Raw genomic sequence first — 18304 nt, forward strand, 5'->3', positions numbered from 1 at the left:
ATTAAGCCGCAGTTGTTTTCCTCTCCTCATACTTTCTCACTCTTTAACATTAGGGGAGGAAATGCAGTGGTCAGCAGTGGTAAATCGACTGTCCCTGATAAAGCCTGTCCATATTCTGAGAACCCCTCTCCTGTTTCTGGAGGCTGTTTGATTAGAATAAGCCAGAGAGCTCCACTGTGCTGGACCCCAGCCCTAGTTGTCCAAATAAAAGAATCAAGCCAGACTGACAGAGTGGGGGGAAAGGGTAAGGGAAGGCAAGCCAGCGAAAAATAAACAAACACCCAATAACAAATTACAGAATGGACAGGCTTAGCTTCAAATTAAAGCCTGACTGACGTACATGGAAGCGGCATCCTGGGCCTTGAGAGAGGTTGGGTGGGACTGGTGAAATAATAAAGGTTGTGTGTGTGTATGTGTGTGTCTAAAGTACAGAGGATTCAGTATGTGTGTTATTCATCCAGGGAGTGTTGCTCGCTCTCTGCAACACTGCCTCGTGCTCAGTTACAAACATTCACACTTAGAAGATGCCCTGACTCTGGTCACATAGCCACTGCAGTGGAGCAAATGAGGGTTATTGTTACTGCTCAGAGGCAAGCTTCTCCTTTCTAATGTATGCAGGTTAGATCCCCACTGATCCATCGGACTGTGGTAGAAAATATGCTTTTCTCTGAATGTGCAGATGATCTGGAGTTACATGCTGACATGTTCCTTGCTTTATGATCTACACATGTTTCTCTTTTAGATTAAACATTCCTTACATCATGGTTCATCACAAGCTTTCTGTGAGATAATATAGCTATAAATATTCTTATTTCTCCCCTGCAAATCAGGAAGACCAGCAGAGATTTTTTGGCTTCTGACAACCATTACAGCGGCTATAATCAATATTTTTCTGATAACAGTGGATCAAAGGATTGATGATGTGTAATTTGAAAGGAGTCACTTGTAGTGATAAACTTGGAGAGTAAGCATCAGACTCTGCAGCTCCCCCTCAGCTTTACAGAGCTTTATAGTTTCTTTCAGCTCATTGTTTTGGTTTTACAGCCCACAACTTTACTGTTTTCTTTCACTCTCACTGCAGTTTTCAGCTGCAGCATGCAGCTCTTTTCAGTGAAAAAACTCTAAAAACCCAAACTAGTTTAACCATCACATTTCTAAGGATCTTTTTTAGTTTTTGAGGTGTTCTAAGTTAAACCAACATTGAAGTATCAGCCTCAAAACTCTGGGCTCTAAAGCAGAAATTCATGACTGTGAGAGACAGATGAAAAAATAAAAACACAACTTTCTAGAGCTTGATCCCAAAAATTCTGTTGATTTGAGCAAAGTTTCCTTGTTTTGATCTCTGTCTGTCTGTCCGTCTCTCCCTCTCAGACTTTGCAGTAGAAGATGATCAAGACCAGGGATGAGAAACAAGCTTGGTGCATGAAGCTGAATCCACCAGGGGTGAGAGCGAAAGGGAGAATTAATGTTGTCAAAATGCACAGGCGAAAGATAGAGTGGTAAATTAGAGGCCTGTATATACACAAGAGGACTTAATTAAGCTGTAAGGGGCATTATGGCTGTATGCAGATGGCTAATGCTGCCTTGAGGACACTTAGCATGCCAGCGGATAGCCTCGCTGCACAGCCTATTAGCGCTCTGCCAGGGCATTTCCAAATACAGTTCCTGACAGCGAGACAGTGTGACTGATGGCAGCCTGCAAGAATACCGCTGGCCGGTCCTGATGCTGTGATAGTAATGTGTGTAAATTACAGATATGCGCTTTCTTTTGGACTTATCTGTCTCTCTTGCCCGCAGAGGACACAATTTCTTATTAATTCTGTTGTCTTTGTCGCCTCAGTCTATCACTATCTGTCAAACGCTGGTATGGAGTCAATATGGAGAAAGCAGCATTTGGCCAAACTCTAATTATTCTAGACAAAGACACTCACCCGTGACTTAAAAAAAAAAAAAAAGCTAATGTTGGGCTCCCTGCTAATGGCTCTGATTATAATGTTATGGGACTGTGAGCACAAAGCTAATGTTATTGAGTTTAAAATGGAGTGAGTTTCAGAGGCTATGAATAAAATGCTAATGATAGCATTTGGGATGTACTGTAAAGAGCTATGGGGGCAACATTGGCTGTCTCTTCTAATGAGGAAACAGAAAGGCACAGCGCAGCAAGAGAGAGATCAAAAAATTCATGGGAGGATGCTGTAAAAGTAGTGCACTCTCAATTGGCATGTTCTCTGCATGTGCCATCTTTCAAGCTTGTTAATGAACGCTTTCACCATCTCTCTTCCCATCTACCTTCTTGGTGCCATTGTAGGGGAAAGTCCCCTCATGTTTCGAATGCAGACAGTACAAACCCTCAACCGAAAAGACCAGCCCTTTCTTCAACTCACCAGGAATGCTGATCAACAACACATTGTCTGAAAGCAGGACTGAAAATAGCAGTCTGAAAAGGCGAGTGGAAACAATGAGATTTGTGGACATGCTAGTCAGAAAAGGCTAGCTGAAATAATGGGGGTCAGAAGATGAGAGTTGGGAAAATGCTAATCTGAAGATGGGAGTTGAAAAACAAAGGTAGTTGAACATGCTAGTGAAAGTTGGAAAACGTGAGTCATGAGTTAAGAATCAAAACTAGGGGAGCCTAAACCAGGAGCTCTCCTCCAGTGAGAACTATCCAAATCTGGAACAGCCTACTTATTCATCATTTTCAAGCTCCAGACTTCTATGGAGCCCCTAAAGCCGGGTATACACTGTGAGATTTCGGGCTGTCCCAGACGAGATGTGACCAACGTGAAAGAAACGTGGCGATATCTTTGGCTGTGGCTACAAAACGGTGGTCCTACGTCGCACTGTGAGAGAGGTTCAAAGATGGCCGTTGTCACAGTCTTGCAACCACAAAATTCTGACAGTGTCAGAAATTTAGGATAACCATCTCACAATGTGACTGCTGCTATGACGTACATCTACTAACCAACCAGTAGGAATGCACATGAAATGACACATTGATCAATGCAACACTGGTGCTAAGTCCAATGACAGAGGTAAAACAAGCAAAACAAAATGTTTGGGAGAATCTTGTTGAGTTGTGGCAGCACAAGACTTATTTGTATGATGTGTCCTCCAGCTGTTATCATGACCTAATAGTAATCATCATCATCATCATAATGGTCAAGGCAGATGGACGCCAACCAAGAGCCGGGTTCTGCTTGAGGTTTCTACCCGTTAAAGGGGAGTTTTTCCTTACCGCTGTCGCCAAGTGTTTGCTCATGGGGGAATTGTTGGGTCTCTTTAAATTAAAGAGTACGGTCTAGACCTGCTCTATGTGAAAAGTGCCCTCAGATTAGTTTTGTTGTGATTTGGTGCTATATAAATAAAAATTGATTGATTGATTGATAATTCTAGACTCTCATATTAGTTATGTCGCTGGACCAATAATTTCATATTTGAGTCATGCACAATAATAATTAATAATTCCACATTAAAATCATAAAAACATTTGAGTTCACAAATTCTTATTGCACTAACAGTTTATTCTCTTTGCTTCTCCCTCACAATGAAAAAACAATATTTTATCAGGCAAACAATACACAGGAATTTGTCTTTGTGACAAATTGATGACTTGAGTTCAGTGAGTTCATGATTTCACCATAATGTACAAGCCTTCTCGTACAGTAAACAACTTTCTCTTAGCTTCTCTTCTTCAGTTTGCACATTTGATCATTTGAGTGTTTTGGGGCTATTAAATCTATTAATTCAAACTATTTCAAAAAGAGAATGTTATAACTGAACCAGAGAATCACTGGGGTTAACAGAATCTCTAAAAGATACACTACTGTAACAAAACTCTTTGTCTGAACGATTTTTATAATCTGTTACTGAATCCTCAAATTATACTCTTCTTAAATACATAGAAAAATCAGCCTGTTTTCAGTACAAATCAACTTGTTTTTAAGAATTTTCCTGTATGAGGTCATTTTCTGATATTAGCACAGCAGTCTCCCTGTATCTATTCTGTCTTGTTTGAAGATAATGATTCATTTAATATTCCTAATACAAGGGGAATTGCATTGAGAAGTTGTGCAATTATCTCATCCAAATGCCAGAATTCTTCTCTCATTTGAAGAATAAATTCGAGTTTAAACCGAATGTTAAATTACTTGTAAAGATAAATGTTTTATGCAGTGTATTCAGTACTGAACTAGTATTTTGAAATATCCAGTCCAGCTACAAAAGACACAATATTGAAAGTCATAGATTGGTCTACAGTACAAATTGCTAGTGTTATTGTACTAGGAAAGTATCTGTTCTGAAATGATGGGCTTCATCTGTTGCTGCAGGATGTATATCGAGTGTTTATCTTTCTTGCTTTTATGCAGTGATGGCAGGCACAAGGAGTCTGAACTACTCCAAACACAAAACTGTCCAAACCTCACTCACCTTTTTTCCCATCTCTTTTCATCTCTTTTTACTGGACTTCCTAAGATATTTTCAGCCTCTCTCTTTCTCCATTGGTGCATTAACATATCTGCCACACTTGCAGTCACTTATCCAGTAGGACAGATTACAGCAGCTGTCAAATCAAGTAAGCCTGAGTCCTATATTTCATGTTTGGCAGGCAGCTACTGTATCAGTGTGCGCTTCTCTGTTGAAGTGTAGGAGTGTAGGCCAGAAGCCATCAGAGAGAGATGAGAGTGTTATTGAACAGAGTGTCTGGCATTCTATAAACAGAGAAACGCTGCTGAGTGCCAGCAATGATTGACTGACTGGTGTCTACCTACAAGCTGTAGGGCCTCCGCCCATGAATGAACTTAACTACCCAGAATTCCTCAGGTTCACCTCCACCTGAGCTCTGCCCATGGACGCCCTCCTCCAATCACCATTGGTCAGTGTGACCTATGATGTCACCAGGTCAATAAAAGGCCAGCTGGCCTTTGTTCTGAATCTCTTCTCTTCAGCGCTGCTGTGGGTGCAGCAGCAACTGCTTGGCTCCCCCTCTCTTCCCTCTCAGCGCTCTTCACTGCAGCTGCTGCAGTGAAGCTCTCTACCGCCGTGTATTCTGCTCAGAGCAGATGTACCGAACTTTCTGCACAGCAGCCACATGAGGGTCTACAGAAGCCCTGAAAGGAAAATTCTGGTGATCCATTTTCTAAGTCTGATCAAAATTGTTTTCCCTCCTGTGTTTATGACTTAAGAACAGTTTAAAAAAAAGGTTATGCCAGAATAATCTGTCTAAGTCACATTTTTTCACCTGTGAAAAAAGGTGAAAAAACAAAGTTTTGGAATTTTGGCACTTTACGAAGTGTTTGTTGTTATAATACTCATTTTGGTCACAAGAGGCTGAAGTGCACCACTACCTCATGTTCTAAATAGGACTAAAAGCAATCATAATGGCTTACCAACAGCTACAACCTAGGTTAAGTCGACTGCATAGTCATTGTTAGCTTACTGTAAAGTTAGTTGTGATGACAAGGACATTTCACCCCTTATAAGTGGGATGTTTTACCAATAAGGATTAAAAAAAAACCCTTATGAGTGGGACATCTGGAGGCTTGCTTGAGGATAATTTTTTACATTTAATATAGCTGATTTTGGCAATTTAAAATGAATATGTTATTATTCACATTTATGATGTAGAATTGGATAATGTTTATTGAATATTGCAATTATAGTGTGATGCTTATTCTTAGTCATTCCTTCAGTTGACAGTTAAACCATTGGTACTTAGACAATTGGTTCTCAAACCTTTCATGTCAAGGACTCCCAAATTGATATGTAACAAACCGTGAACCCCCATTTGATAAAATTCATGTTCCAGGAACCCCTATCTAAGAAGATAGTTGTTAGATATAATTTAGTAGAAAATTCCATAACTGTCTATACTGTAGGTAGGGAGATAATGGAGAGAGTGAAACCTCTGATCAGAATAGTCATTGTTATACATTGTGCTAACTTCTAATGAATAGAATATTAGTAAAATTAAACTACCCCTCATTTTTATGGGGACCCCCTCTAGGACCCCTAGGGGGTCCTAGATAACCAGTGACTTAGATCAATCTAATTCACCCTTGAGGCCAGTCAGCTCATTTTCGTTTGTTTAATATTCCAGAGGGAAGTCCAGCATTCGACTTCTGGGTCCATCTTCCTTCATCCTTAACCTTACATAGCCTCCTCCTTCACCGATATGGCATGAAGGAGGAGGCCATGTAAGGTTAATAAGCTTTGTTTATTTATTCAATGAATAAAATACTTAAATAAACTTGAACAGCAACTATGACGCTGAATGATACTGTCTTGTTTCACAGAATGACATCTACACACCGTTGGGGAGAAATTCAAAACTGATCAGCTGTGCGTAGGTAAGGTGTTATAAAGTATAACCCAAGCTATCCAAGCATATTGGAGCAGTGAGCTTAATTTGATTTTGTTGGCAGATGAAAGTGTTCAGAGAGAAAATAAGAATGTGTTGTTAATCTTACCTCATGAATACTTTTATGCAAAACACAGTAATGATCGTACAACGTGCAGTGCATTAAAAAGACTCAATTTCAGCTCACTCTCTCAATACATTATAATTATACATTTCACTTTCAGTAGTGGATTTTCCCCTTCCCTTTTGTCTTTTTACTTTTAGACCCTTCCCTTTGTTTGCCATGACATACGATATAAGGTTATTGCTGATTGGTGTAGAGTCATTTCATTCAAATGAATCATTCTTTCTCTTCATAAAAGGAAAAATAGGAAAAATACAATGTGCACATCTCAATGGTCCAAGCACAGGTCCAGCAAGTACCTGAACCTGATCAGGTGAGGACATGACAAGTTTACAGTTTTTAAGTATTTTGTCAGGTTTGTACCTATATTTTTGGAGGACATAAACAGACATTTACAAAGCCTGATTAATTTCACTGTATGCAATCTCTTGTAGACAAGATATTACATAATTAAACCGAAGTCTGTTAAATGACAAGTCGGTTCCATATTGGTAATGCCAGCCAGGCAGTAAGCCAAATACTTAAAAGACCCCTATCATCAGTATCTAAGGAAATTTTGTTACTATGACATTTCTTTGCTAGAAAAAATGTTTCCACTCAGTTCAGCTTTTATGCACGCATAACCCAGTGGTTTCTGCCACAAGGTCTGTGGTCACCATGCATCCTCAAAGTTGATTTTGGAGAAGATTCAGATATCCCAAATACATTATCTATTTACTGCTCCAGAATGGATGGCACCCATGGCAAGTAATATATCAAGCAAGTATGCTTTGTAATACCACTTTACCAATTATTTTAGCAAAAACCATTGTCCATTACTTGATTCATCTTTCAGGCCTTTTCACTTCACCCTAAGCAAGAGTGCCTGTGATTTTGAAAACACTGTAGGTGGTTGGTGCTTCATAATCCTAACACCCCATGACTTAACACAGGAATGTTTTCAGTGTACAAGTTCATTTTTAGTTCATTTTTATCTTAAATGTCTGTTGCTCAACCTAATTCTCATGGTCAAATAATCTGTCATATGAGGGTATTTATCACTAGAAAACTGTATTTTTTTCATTTGCAGCACATATCATCACCAATTTGTATGTTGCAGTGTTCCCACTTCCCTTAAATGTTTTGTTTCTTACCTTTTTTTTGATGAATTGTATATCACATTTTGTTTTATTAAAAATGAATGTTGAATTTAAATATTATAAAATTTTGCTGAATGATACACTGAAAATCTCGTGTATGTTCAATTAATAAACATGTATAATAATACATATTTTGTCTGTTGTTTTTATTAGACTATACACAATTATATATGTTTAAAATCTAAACTTTAGATGTTGAAGTGCAAGTGCTTGTAATATTAAGCATGTTATGTTTCTGTTAACCTGAATGTTGCCACAAGTATTTGCCAGAGAAATGTAAAAACAAATTGCCACAAACAGACTTTGTTCCAAACTGGCAGCAAACAATAGAAACCACAGGTACCATACTTTTTTTTTTTTAATCAAATATCACTACAACTGTTTTCCAGAATGCTGCCAGAACTTTGCTACAAAACTAATTTGCATGCTGTAACACCAGAGGCTTGCCACAACTGTTTGCCAGAGGGCCAATTGTTTTGTAAATTACGCTTTTTAACAACTGATTCACCCAGAATAAGGTTGTCATATGCTACCAGTAAAGATGCTATTGGATGCTTTCAGACCAAACACTGAAAATATGCTTCTTTAAAGACTGTTAAACTGTAAATAATATTCAAATGTAGAGTCCTTAAAGACTTAGTATAATGATGTCAGAAAAAAAAGTTTGTGGAATGTTAATGTCAGGAGTGTCATTTTTTAGCTTCATTATCATTTAATTTGGTATAAATGTTTTAGTGCACCCTCTCTGAGCACAGCCAACTCTCAGTATGCTGAGGGGGTGTGGCCTTCTGTTTATTGAAAGAGATATCAAGTTAGTATCATAATACATGAAAGTTTCAGTAAACAAATTCATAGTACCAGTGTGATCGGTTGCTATGAGAGATTAACGTTTGCTCATCAGTGCTAGCAGATGATGAATAAATTGTGTTTGTGGATGTTTTTGAACCACTAAAATTAACTAAAATGTTGCAAACTACTTTCATTACTTGTTTCTGGACTAACTAGCTAATATCCTTTACAACAACGGACTGATGACTGAATCAGGATACCTTGAGTAGAATATGCAATCTCTTCAAGGAGGCAGATTGGTTATTTGAAATGGATTGATTCTATTGATATCCAGATTAGATTAGTGCCAATTAAAATACATTTCTAGCCAAAAGAAAGACATGACAGTAATGTTATATAACTTACTAACACACAACACATGCACCTTGAGTGCATGAAGAAATCAAAACTCACTTGGACGAAAACATGCTTTTAGTCATATTTAGAACATAGGGTGGTGGTGCACTTCAGCCTCTTGTGGCTGGAACGAGTATTACAACAACAAACACAAAAAAAGATCCTTGCAAAGTAAATAAATAAAGAAATAAAAAATAAAAACAACAACGATGATGACAATAATAGCAATCATGATCATAATAATAATATAGTTCACTTAGAACTTAGAAAAACGATCCTGACAAAACTTTATTTTTTTCACCTGACAAAACTTTTATTTCCACCTGTTTCAGAGATGAAAAAAAAGGAAATGAGAAAGATTATCCTGGCAAAACCTTTTTTTCACCTGTTCTTAAATCATAAACACAGGAGAGAAAACAATTTAGATCAGACTTAGAAAATGGATCACTAGAATTTTTTTTTTCACTTGCCTCTCAGGACTTTCACAAAGGCTTGTCTGACTCAAGTTATTCAGCGCCAGCGGCTACAACACAGAAGCCAGCAGCAAGTATCCCGCCATGAAGCCACACAAGCCTGCAGCTTACTGGACTTAACAAAGCAGAAAATTGATAGAATAAAACAATTTTATTCCAGATAAACCAGATTCTCTGGTTTATGTAAATTTAAAGCTGCTCCTTTTAACTTTCTCTGCATTAAAACCTAAGACAATATGATGAGGCATACAGTATAATGTCATATTTATAAACTCAATCACCTCACTGATGTTGATATGCATTACAATGAAATGTCATGTACAGACCAGATAACTTGAATATGAAGTTATTTACTTTATATTCTATGTATTTATTTATCTCCAACCATAGCAACCTTCTGCTTTTGGTACTTAGCTACAGTCCGTCAGACAGATGGACATTTTAATATATTGCAATTATATTACAATGCTGCCAAAAGCTTGTACAAACAGCTGCTAGGTGTTAGCTTAATTGTCACAATGTACTATTTTAAGGTACTTTAGTCTTGTACATACTGTAAGTAATTAAATTAACTAAAATAAAAAAAGTTGGTGTACAATAAAAATTCTTAATCGCTAAGTGCTATATAAATAAAGATATTATTATATTATTATAATAGTAAGAAGAAGAAGAATCTGTTCACAGCAGGGGGAGTGGGAAAATGTGCCGCCATGTGTAGCTTCAAAGTATTGGCATCCTTGTGCTCTCTCACTTGTGTGACAATCTTCTGGCCGCAAGACATTTTATAAACTTAATCTAGATGGTTTTATCCATCCATTTTTCACTGTCAGTATTGTTACTGCGCAGTATTTTTTCTTATGCTACTTTATTGATGTTGTCCTCTTTTCTCTATTTATTAAATAGAAACTGTTACTATATATACTTACTATACTTGCACACTGCCAACACCAAGTTTATTAGAAATGCAATGTTTTGAAAAGCTACATTTGTAATTCAACACATTCTTTTGCATGATTTTACACGTGCACCTGTTGTCCACTATCTGTTGTCTCAATACTTAGTTTGTCTGTTTAGTAAATAAAAGTGACATTTCAACATTCACAAAGAGAGCTGTTTAATTTTAAAAAGATATTAAAATTTCAGAAATGAAGTCATGTCTCCAGGCTACTCTACTGGCCGGAAACCATAAATGAGTCACAGCTCTCTCACCAAACTGCCATAATAAAAGTTAAAGCCCTCGAAGGCATTTGATTTTTACGTGGCCATTATCAGCAAGGAAAATTAAAACTATTCTTATCTCTTTGCAGCATACTGAACACTTTTTCTTTCATCTTGGAAAAAAACAATTATATAACAATTTATCATGTTTACATAGTCATTATCATGACACAATTAGCAATCCGAAGCTACTTGCCAAATCATCCATTTTTGGACTGTCTAAATCCAAATTCAATTAACTTCTCAGTCAGCAAACTGAAGAGTGCTGCATTAACCAGATTATTGACAATTAAAAAGTGCAAGCTTTGTGTTAAAAATACTTGGGCAAGAAATTTTCAAAAGGACCAATGGATAGTAGTAATTATTAATAGTAATAAATCATATTTTCTTCTAACACCATTAATAGAGTCTTAATTCTCCAATGTATTTGTCACAGCCAGAAGCAAGACCCGGCTATATAGCAGGTGTGTTACCATACCATGAAGAAGTCAAAAGCTCACAATGACGGACCATCCACAAAGAGCCTTGCAGTTATGTAAAAATAAAGCATAATGTAGAAGCTAAGAAGCCCTCGGCGCAGATCACAGGATGGTTCTTAGTCAAATGAAATCCGTTTTTAGTCACTGAGTAGATTATCCAGCTTGCATGCCCAATATCAAACATACAGTATGTTAATTGTCTTTTCATATTCTTCAAATAGAATGTTCTTTAAATAGAAGCATTGTGTTTGTTCACTATCTATGTTACTCTTTAGACAAATGTTACAGATCTTACAGTCCAAGTAAAAGAAACCGTTGCTTAGTAACAAAAACTAATATCCTCGGAAATATATGATAATATGTGGGTGTTTTAAGTTCTATTTACTGTTAAGCTCATTCTGTCAAAATATGATTGTGGCCCCAATTTTAGGTCAGACAGTAATTTGATATGTTAACCTATGATTAAATAAAGTCTTCGTTTTTAATATTTGGTAAGAAAAAAAAAAAAAAAAAAAAGAGACACATGACATCTTTCCTGGTGATGTTCTTCCAGACATGTGCTGCAGCTATCTACTTCCTGCTTGGTTTTTTTGCCTTCACACCCTTCTTTGAATAAGGGTGTGTGAAAGTAATTACATTTGAAATGTTCTAAATTGGAGCCAAAAGACTGAAGAATACCAAATAATGGTGGCTAGCTGGGTTTTTGTTAGAGGCTTTCATGGTTCCATTTGGTTTCTAGTAACCGAGACCTGACCCAGGACCGGAGTCTGGCCAGGGTCCCACTTATGTTAACTCTGAGCGTACTGACTATCTGCTCTGACTGAGTGGTGTGTCATCATCACAGAAGAAAAATGTGATGTTTGAGGCAACTGAATTGTGAAGTGCAGAGAAACAAATGACATCTAACACATACCCTCCGGTCAATCTGAATCAGGTATTCTCAGTGATCATAATGCCATTCCCTCAGTACCACAAAAAGCCATTGCAACACTTACAGAAACACAAATGTCTGCACACAAGCTTCCAACTTCCACAGCTCAACCACCCACATCCTCACCATGGCTAATGGCACGATGCCACCCAGGTCCTGCGGTGCCAGGCGGATGACGGTCTGCACCTCACTGGTCAGGGTGCGTGTGAGCGGATACTCCACCTGCCACGTCACCTCCCTTCCTCCCAGAGTCACCATCAGCCCGTTCACCTCCAGGTCAACCTGCAGGATGCGCTGGTAGCCTGCCGCCTCCACCCTGGATGGGGAAACATGTAGAAGATGTGTGTCAGGGGTGGTGGATTTAGATAAAACAGGGGAAGGCAGACAATTTGGGGTGGGGGGTGTTGGACAAAGAAAGATAGATAGCAATTGGAAAGGCAAACGTAAAAGGATAACTAGATAAAAATAAGCTAGGAATCGACAAGGTAAAGAAAAGAGCAGGGACACAGATGATGTAAGGAGCAAAAATAAGACCATGGCTTAAAGAGAATGCAACAGGAAAGGACAAAAAAAAGGTTAAGATGAAAACATTGAGATTATGAATGAAGAGGGGAAACATGAGATATTGAGTGGAAAAAAGGAACAGAGAAGGTTGACAGGATGAGGGAAAAAAAGAATTGCATTAAAGAATGTGGAGAGAATGAGATCAAAGGAAAACAGAAGAGAAATTGGTCTTTATCTTTCAGACTCTCCTAAGACCTAAGAAAAACAGGAGCATCAGTTGTTTCAGCAAATGCCCATAAATAACAGGAGGTTGCGTTCAAGTGACAGAGCCCTCTAGTGGAATTATGACTGTTTTCTGTCAGGAGCAAAGCAGGAAGTAGTGTAACGTTGTTATGGAGCCACAAAGTTCGCAGAGGGAGGATGTCAGAGTTTATGGATGGCTGGCACAACAAAAAGTTGGACTTTAATACAGTAAACAGCTGTTCATTTCCTGCTTCCTATTAACTTAACCACCTCTTTTAACCACAATTGTTCACTAACTTTAACAATAAAATTGCTATTGTAACCATGACGACAAAAGTTCCCTAAGCTTAACAAAGTATTTATATAGGAGACTGCTGTACATTTCCTACCAAAAGTCAACGTTGCTTTCTTTTAACCATGGCTGCGATCATTCCCTGACCTTAAAGAAGAAGTCATTTGAACCCAAACCATATTTCTCTAACCCTAACCTGGATGTTTTGGTTAGAGCAAACTTAAACAACAACATTGTCAGATCATAAAACAGATTTATCTTTCCAGCAGTGATTTTGGAAGGCACTGTTCTCTCAATAGTTACGTCAGATCAGAAAACTATTGAGTGTGTGTCTGGAGGGTATGGACTAACGACGTATTGTGTTGTTTAATTTAGAGGAATTGTTGTTACCAGACACTGACAGGAGTATTTGCTGTTAAGAAAACAGGGCTGAAAAACAGGGACTGAGAAATTAATTGCACATTTTAGTCAGGTGTAAAGAAAACATTAACACACATTTGTGATTAGCAGAGTATGGTTTCCGGCATTCAATATTCACGTTGCTGGCAATTGTGAGAAAAAATATTTCTAAATCAGATTGTGAACAACACAATCATTCCTTATGCAACATGTAAGGATATGCTTATTTTCTCTCCTGATCTGATATCAAACTAATCGCAGCACTATTGAAATTCATTCTCACATCCATACAGAAGCATGATGTTGGCAAAATAAATAAATAAATAAAAAAAAGCAATTTATTTTTCCTCTTGCAATATGGAGCTTCTCTTGCAGAGATTGCCAGGGCCAAGCAAATAATTTTTCTCTCAGCTGATGGAGATGCAAACAAAGCAGAAAAACAATGAACGCAAAAAAAAAAAAAAATCCTCCAGATGTATTTGATTTGCTGAGGCACTTGGTTTGATCAGGCTGTTGTCTTTCCCTCAGGTGTTCTTTATCGCAGTGAAAACTTGATGTAGCACCTTTTCCAACAACCACACACAGATATATAGTATGGTACATGCTGTCTTGGAAAATACAATTCGCACTTGGAAATCTGGAAGTGGCACACAGAGGTAAGCATTTACATTGTGTGCTTCTTTAGATGGCAAGTTAAAAGCATTTCAAACATACTTTTAAGAAAATAATCAAAGAAGAAATACTTTAGATGTATGTGTTTTAACTAAAATGGAGAAAACTTAGACTTAAGTATAAAGTTGTTTTTTTTTTTTTTTTTTAACCATTCTCTTTATATTTCTGTCCTGAGCTGTATGCTTGTTGTTTGGTTGTCACACAATTAAAACAAAGCTGGAGAGAACCCAAATTGAGCATGAGGAGGGGGTGTTGGTGGCGAGGGGAGTAAGATCCAAGGTTTTTCTTGAACATATTTTGGCCAAGCCTGCATTTAAAAACTCCCCCCGACTCCCCCTTCTGTTTTCACACTTCAGACGCTAGCTTCACTTCAAAGTACAGATTTAAGGATCCACTCTGGTAGAAAAGTGTAAGGGAGAACAGTTTTAGAGGCTGAAAATCAAGTGTGGATGAAAACAGCTTGAATAGCAATTCTGGGTCAGGCTGAAAAAGCTTTTCTGTTTCAATGGGTAATGTTCAGAATTATACTAAATATGTTTCCAAATGCCACGGAGAGAGAAGCTTTGGCTCGGGGGCAATCGTAGGTGAATATTGGTGTGAATGTGGCCACACAGCGAGCAGCGTGGAGAAACAAATCTGTTTGAACACAGAGGAATTATAGTATACAGGTGTACTGAGGTGTAGTAGAGCACAGTTGGTGGTGGTTTTTTCATGATTTTGCTCACACTGTTGAAAATTTTCCTTTGACTACCTTTCTTCTTTTACCAAAAACACATACATACACTTCTTTCCCACTAAAAAATACAGATGAAAAGAAAAGAAAGATTTTTTTTTTTTTGACACTGGTGCATTTTTCACTTTACACTAAAGGATAAAGCTGGTGAAATTATATATGTATATATGTATATGACACCACATACACCATCCTGTTACCGTAAATACACAATACAGCACTAAATGTGTATTAATCCACGGCTGAAAATAGTTCTCAACAAATGCAATATGTACTCCTGTTTGAGTAATGTTTGCTAAAAACTAGAATGCTCAGCTGTTTTAGAAATTCACTTAAAAAAAGTTAAAAGACTTTATGACCCATTTTTAAAAAAAGATTTACATCTTCAGTAGGAAGGAATAATTGGGCAGTTTTTTTCAGTATACAATCAAGACATTACTCCCACACTCTCATTACAAACACTTACGTTGCACTTTTTTATTCATGCTTTTGTTCACCACCTCATGTGGTGCCTTGCGTGAATTCTTAGGTTCGGTTCTGCTCTTTGAAATCCATTTCCTTTCAATCAAAGTTAAACATCAAAAGAAAAACAGAGGAACAACTGAGAGCAAACATCCCACACAGACCCATTGATTGTGGTTCTATATGGTCATCTCTACTGTACTAACAGATTTGTTGAAAATCCCTACTTTTATGTGTATGGCCATGGACTGTAGCCATTATTCACTCTCTGGAGCTCAAGTCCATCCATCACTCTCTTTTCCTTTTTAAATTTCTTTCTCAGACAGAAATTCAGAGCACTATGGAGCCGCAGTGGGATATCGTCTACTGCCTGACAACATGCTGGGCTCAGGGGTAGCGACTGCAGTGATTATGTGGTTTACGCTTATGGTGTACAATTACAGCCAAATCAATTATCTGCAACAGACAGTCCTGCTGCAAACAATCAGGGCTCGAATGCTGAACACCACAATACAACTCACCCAGTTCAATTTGTCTTTTTCTCTTTTGTCTTTATTATTGTGTCTTTTTCCTGTCTTTGGTCTTTCTCTCTCCATCTCTCCCTCCCTTTTAACTAAATCCTCTTGCTCATCTGCAGTGTCATGCTGCTCCCAATAGAGGGCAGTGCTCTCTCTGTCTGTCTGTCTCTTTGTCTCTCTCTCTCTCTCTCTCTCTCTCTGTCTCTGTCTCTCTGACTCTCTCAATCACCCTTTCAACCAGCGTGTGTTTGGGATGATGAATGTCTGCAGCCCACCGGTTGGAGAGGTCAGCCTGCTTCCTCCATGTCTCATTAGAAACATAACCGCACCGTGTGCCCTTTCCCAGCATTTACCATACAATTCAATACACTCACTGGCAACTATCACTTCTCCTGCCCTTATACGTGGACAGGGATGAGAGCAAGAGGGTGGACACAGAGACAGAGACAAAATACTGAGCGGAAACGGGGTTAGAAGGGCTACAATAAAAGTGAAATGTCTGCTGGCATCACAGAAATGACTGTGCCTCTTCAAAAGCAAACAGTGACAATGCCCTGGTATCATAGCAGGTTTGTTGTGGTGAAATGAGGTGGAAAAACGGTCATGTCATTTTGAGGAGGCTTTTGAGGTATCTCCATTTGTCAGTTGTATTGTTGGGTGTGAAAGTACAAACAGAACAAGGTAAAGCAATCCACTCAGAGGAAAATACGCTCACACTTTCAATTCTTTAAGATACATTTCAAACACACCCTTGTAGTAACAAAGGTGCTCTGAGCAGGGAAGAAACAGCATAACAGCAAAAAAAAAAAGAAGAAAAAAGACAAGAATGGAGTTCCTTTTGTTCAAAAACAGGAAAATAAAAGTGGAGCTGAAGAACACAAAAGCCCTGTTAAACATGCAGCCATGTTTTTCTCTTTTCACTCTTAACACCTCGGTGGATATCTGGCTCTGAGAAAGGTAGTGAAAAAAAAAGTATGCTGTCTCTTTTGGAGACCCGAGGGGGTTCCTTTCATGCGCAGCAGTGATTTGGTTAGCACTGACAACAATGATACATCAAAGACCTGAATCTATTTCCACACAGTGAATCGACAGCGAGTCGCGCAATAGTAAGAGAGACAGAGGGAGGCGTGTTTGTAAGATTAATACCTCAAACAAGTCTATTCAATTAAAAGTGGATTTTTTTTTTGCACGTTACAGGGGCCAGAAGATGGCCCCCCTGTGTGTATGTTGACTGGGTCAGGCGAACAAGAGAGGAGGACATCTGCATGACAGTGCATACCAAGTAGGATGTGTTGAGACGGATACCCAGAATTCCTGGTAAACTCACACTGACTGAAAAAATATTTTATATAACTTACACATTGTTGCTGTTTATCTATCAGCAGCTGGAATCTTCGCTGTAGCCTGTTTTATCTACTGTAAGGCCTGATGTTGGCAGTCTGGATATTTTCCTCTAGATTTGTATGGTTGTTTCTGAACGAAAAAGACAGATATGACTTTACAGCAAGATGGTTTTACTTCTGAAGCAAAAACTTATCATTACTTGTAGTTAGATTTTTTTTAATCTTTTGATTACATGTTTTGACCATAAAATGGTGAACAAAGCCCATCACAGTGAGCCCTTGGTGACGTTGTCAGATGGCTTGTTTCATCAGTAAAACAGTCAACAATTCCACATATATTTTATCTACAATGATTTAAACCACAGAAAAGCAGGCGTCTGTGAAGTTAATGTGACTTAATAATGGTTTAATTTTCTGTTTAACAATTAATAGCCTAATTGTTTCAGCATTACTTTATTTCCTGTCGCAATTTGAGTTGTTGATGCAAACCTGTTGGTGAGAAGAAAAAAAAAACAGGTGGAGAAATTATATGGGCAGTAGCACAGTTGCCTTCGTCTTAATTGAATCCTGACATGCGAGACCAGAAGTAATTCACTAAAGTAGGTGTGACGATGGGCAGGATGAGCAACTTCTGCTGGCCATCTGTCTTCACAAAAAGATCCACCTCCTGGTTTCATCTGTTTTTTTGTGTTAGCCAAACCTTCTTTTTCACAGCTGAAAGTGTAAAACTTTCATGAAAATTTATTTGAGGGTCTAAAAACTTGAGAAAGAACCAAACATTGATAATGAGTGACCACGATGTTTAGTCATGATTCAGTTGGGAGACCTGCATTGGGGAAGATTCTAGGAAATTTCAGGTAATTTGGGGATTTTTCTCCATCCTGTGCACCTGCCATTAAGACTTTGTGATGTGCAAAAACTTTGTCAAAGGGTCTAAAAGGTGAAATCTCAGAAAATTGAATCTTTACTGTTTGCTCATTTATTCATGTTTGAATTTGAAAAGTTAAACTGATATTGTAGGTGTTAAATGGACCTGATAAGCTTTTTGTCATGGAGGGAATACAGTGTCCAGTCTTGTACATGGAATAATTTGACATTTTGGGAAATGAAACCCCAAGTTATGGTTTTATGGGGAATTGTGTGTTAGAACTACTTCACTATTTCTTCGCTGGTTGCCTGGCAACCTTACCATGACAACAAAAGAAGTCACTGTGCCAGGAAAGAAACATGT

At 38.1% G+C, this 18304-nt stretch overlaps 1 protein-coding gene across 3 annotated transcripts in view; it reads right to left on the reverse strand.

The window, feature by feature from the left end:
- The window catches only part of si:dkey-112m2.1 (transmembrane protein 132C), a 177473-nt gene that overhangs the window by 28658 nt on the left and 130511 nt on the right, over positions 1-18304 (reverse strand). For all 3 annotated transcript variants that reach the window (XM_044334116.1, XM_044334114.1, XM_044334115.1), the window contains exon 5: positions 12034-12223. In XM_044334116.1, coding sequence (XP_044190051.1) covers positions 12034-12223 — 190 coding nt within the window. The remainder of the gene's footprint in view (positions 1-12033; positions 12224-18304) is intronic.

The sequence above is a fragment of the Thunnus albacares genome, chromosome 18 (assembly GCF_914725855.1).
Source record: "Thunnus albacares chromosome 18, fThuAlb1.1, whole genome shotgun sequence".
NCBI classification, from domain to species: domain Eukaryota; kingdom Metazoa; phylum Chordata; class Actinopteri; order Scombriformes; family Scombridae; genus Thunnus; species Thunnus albacares.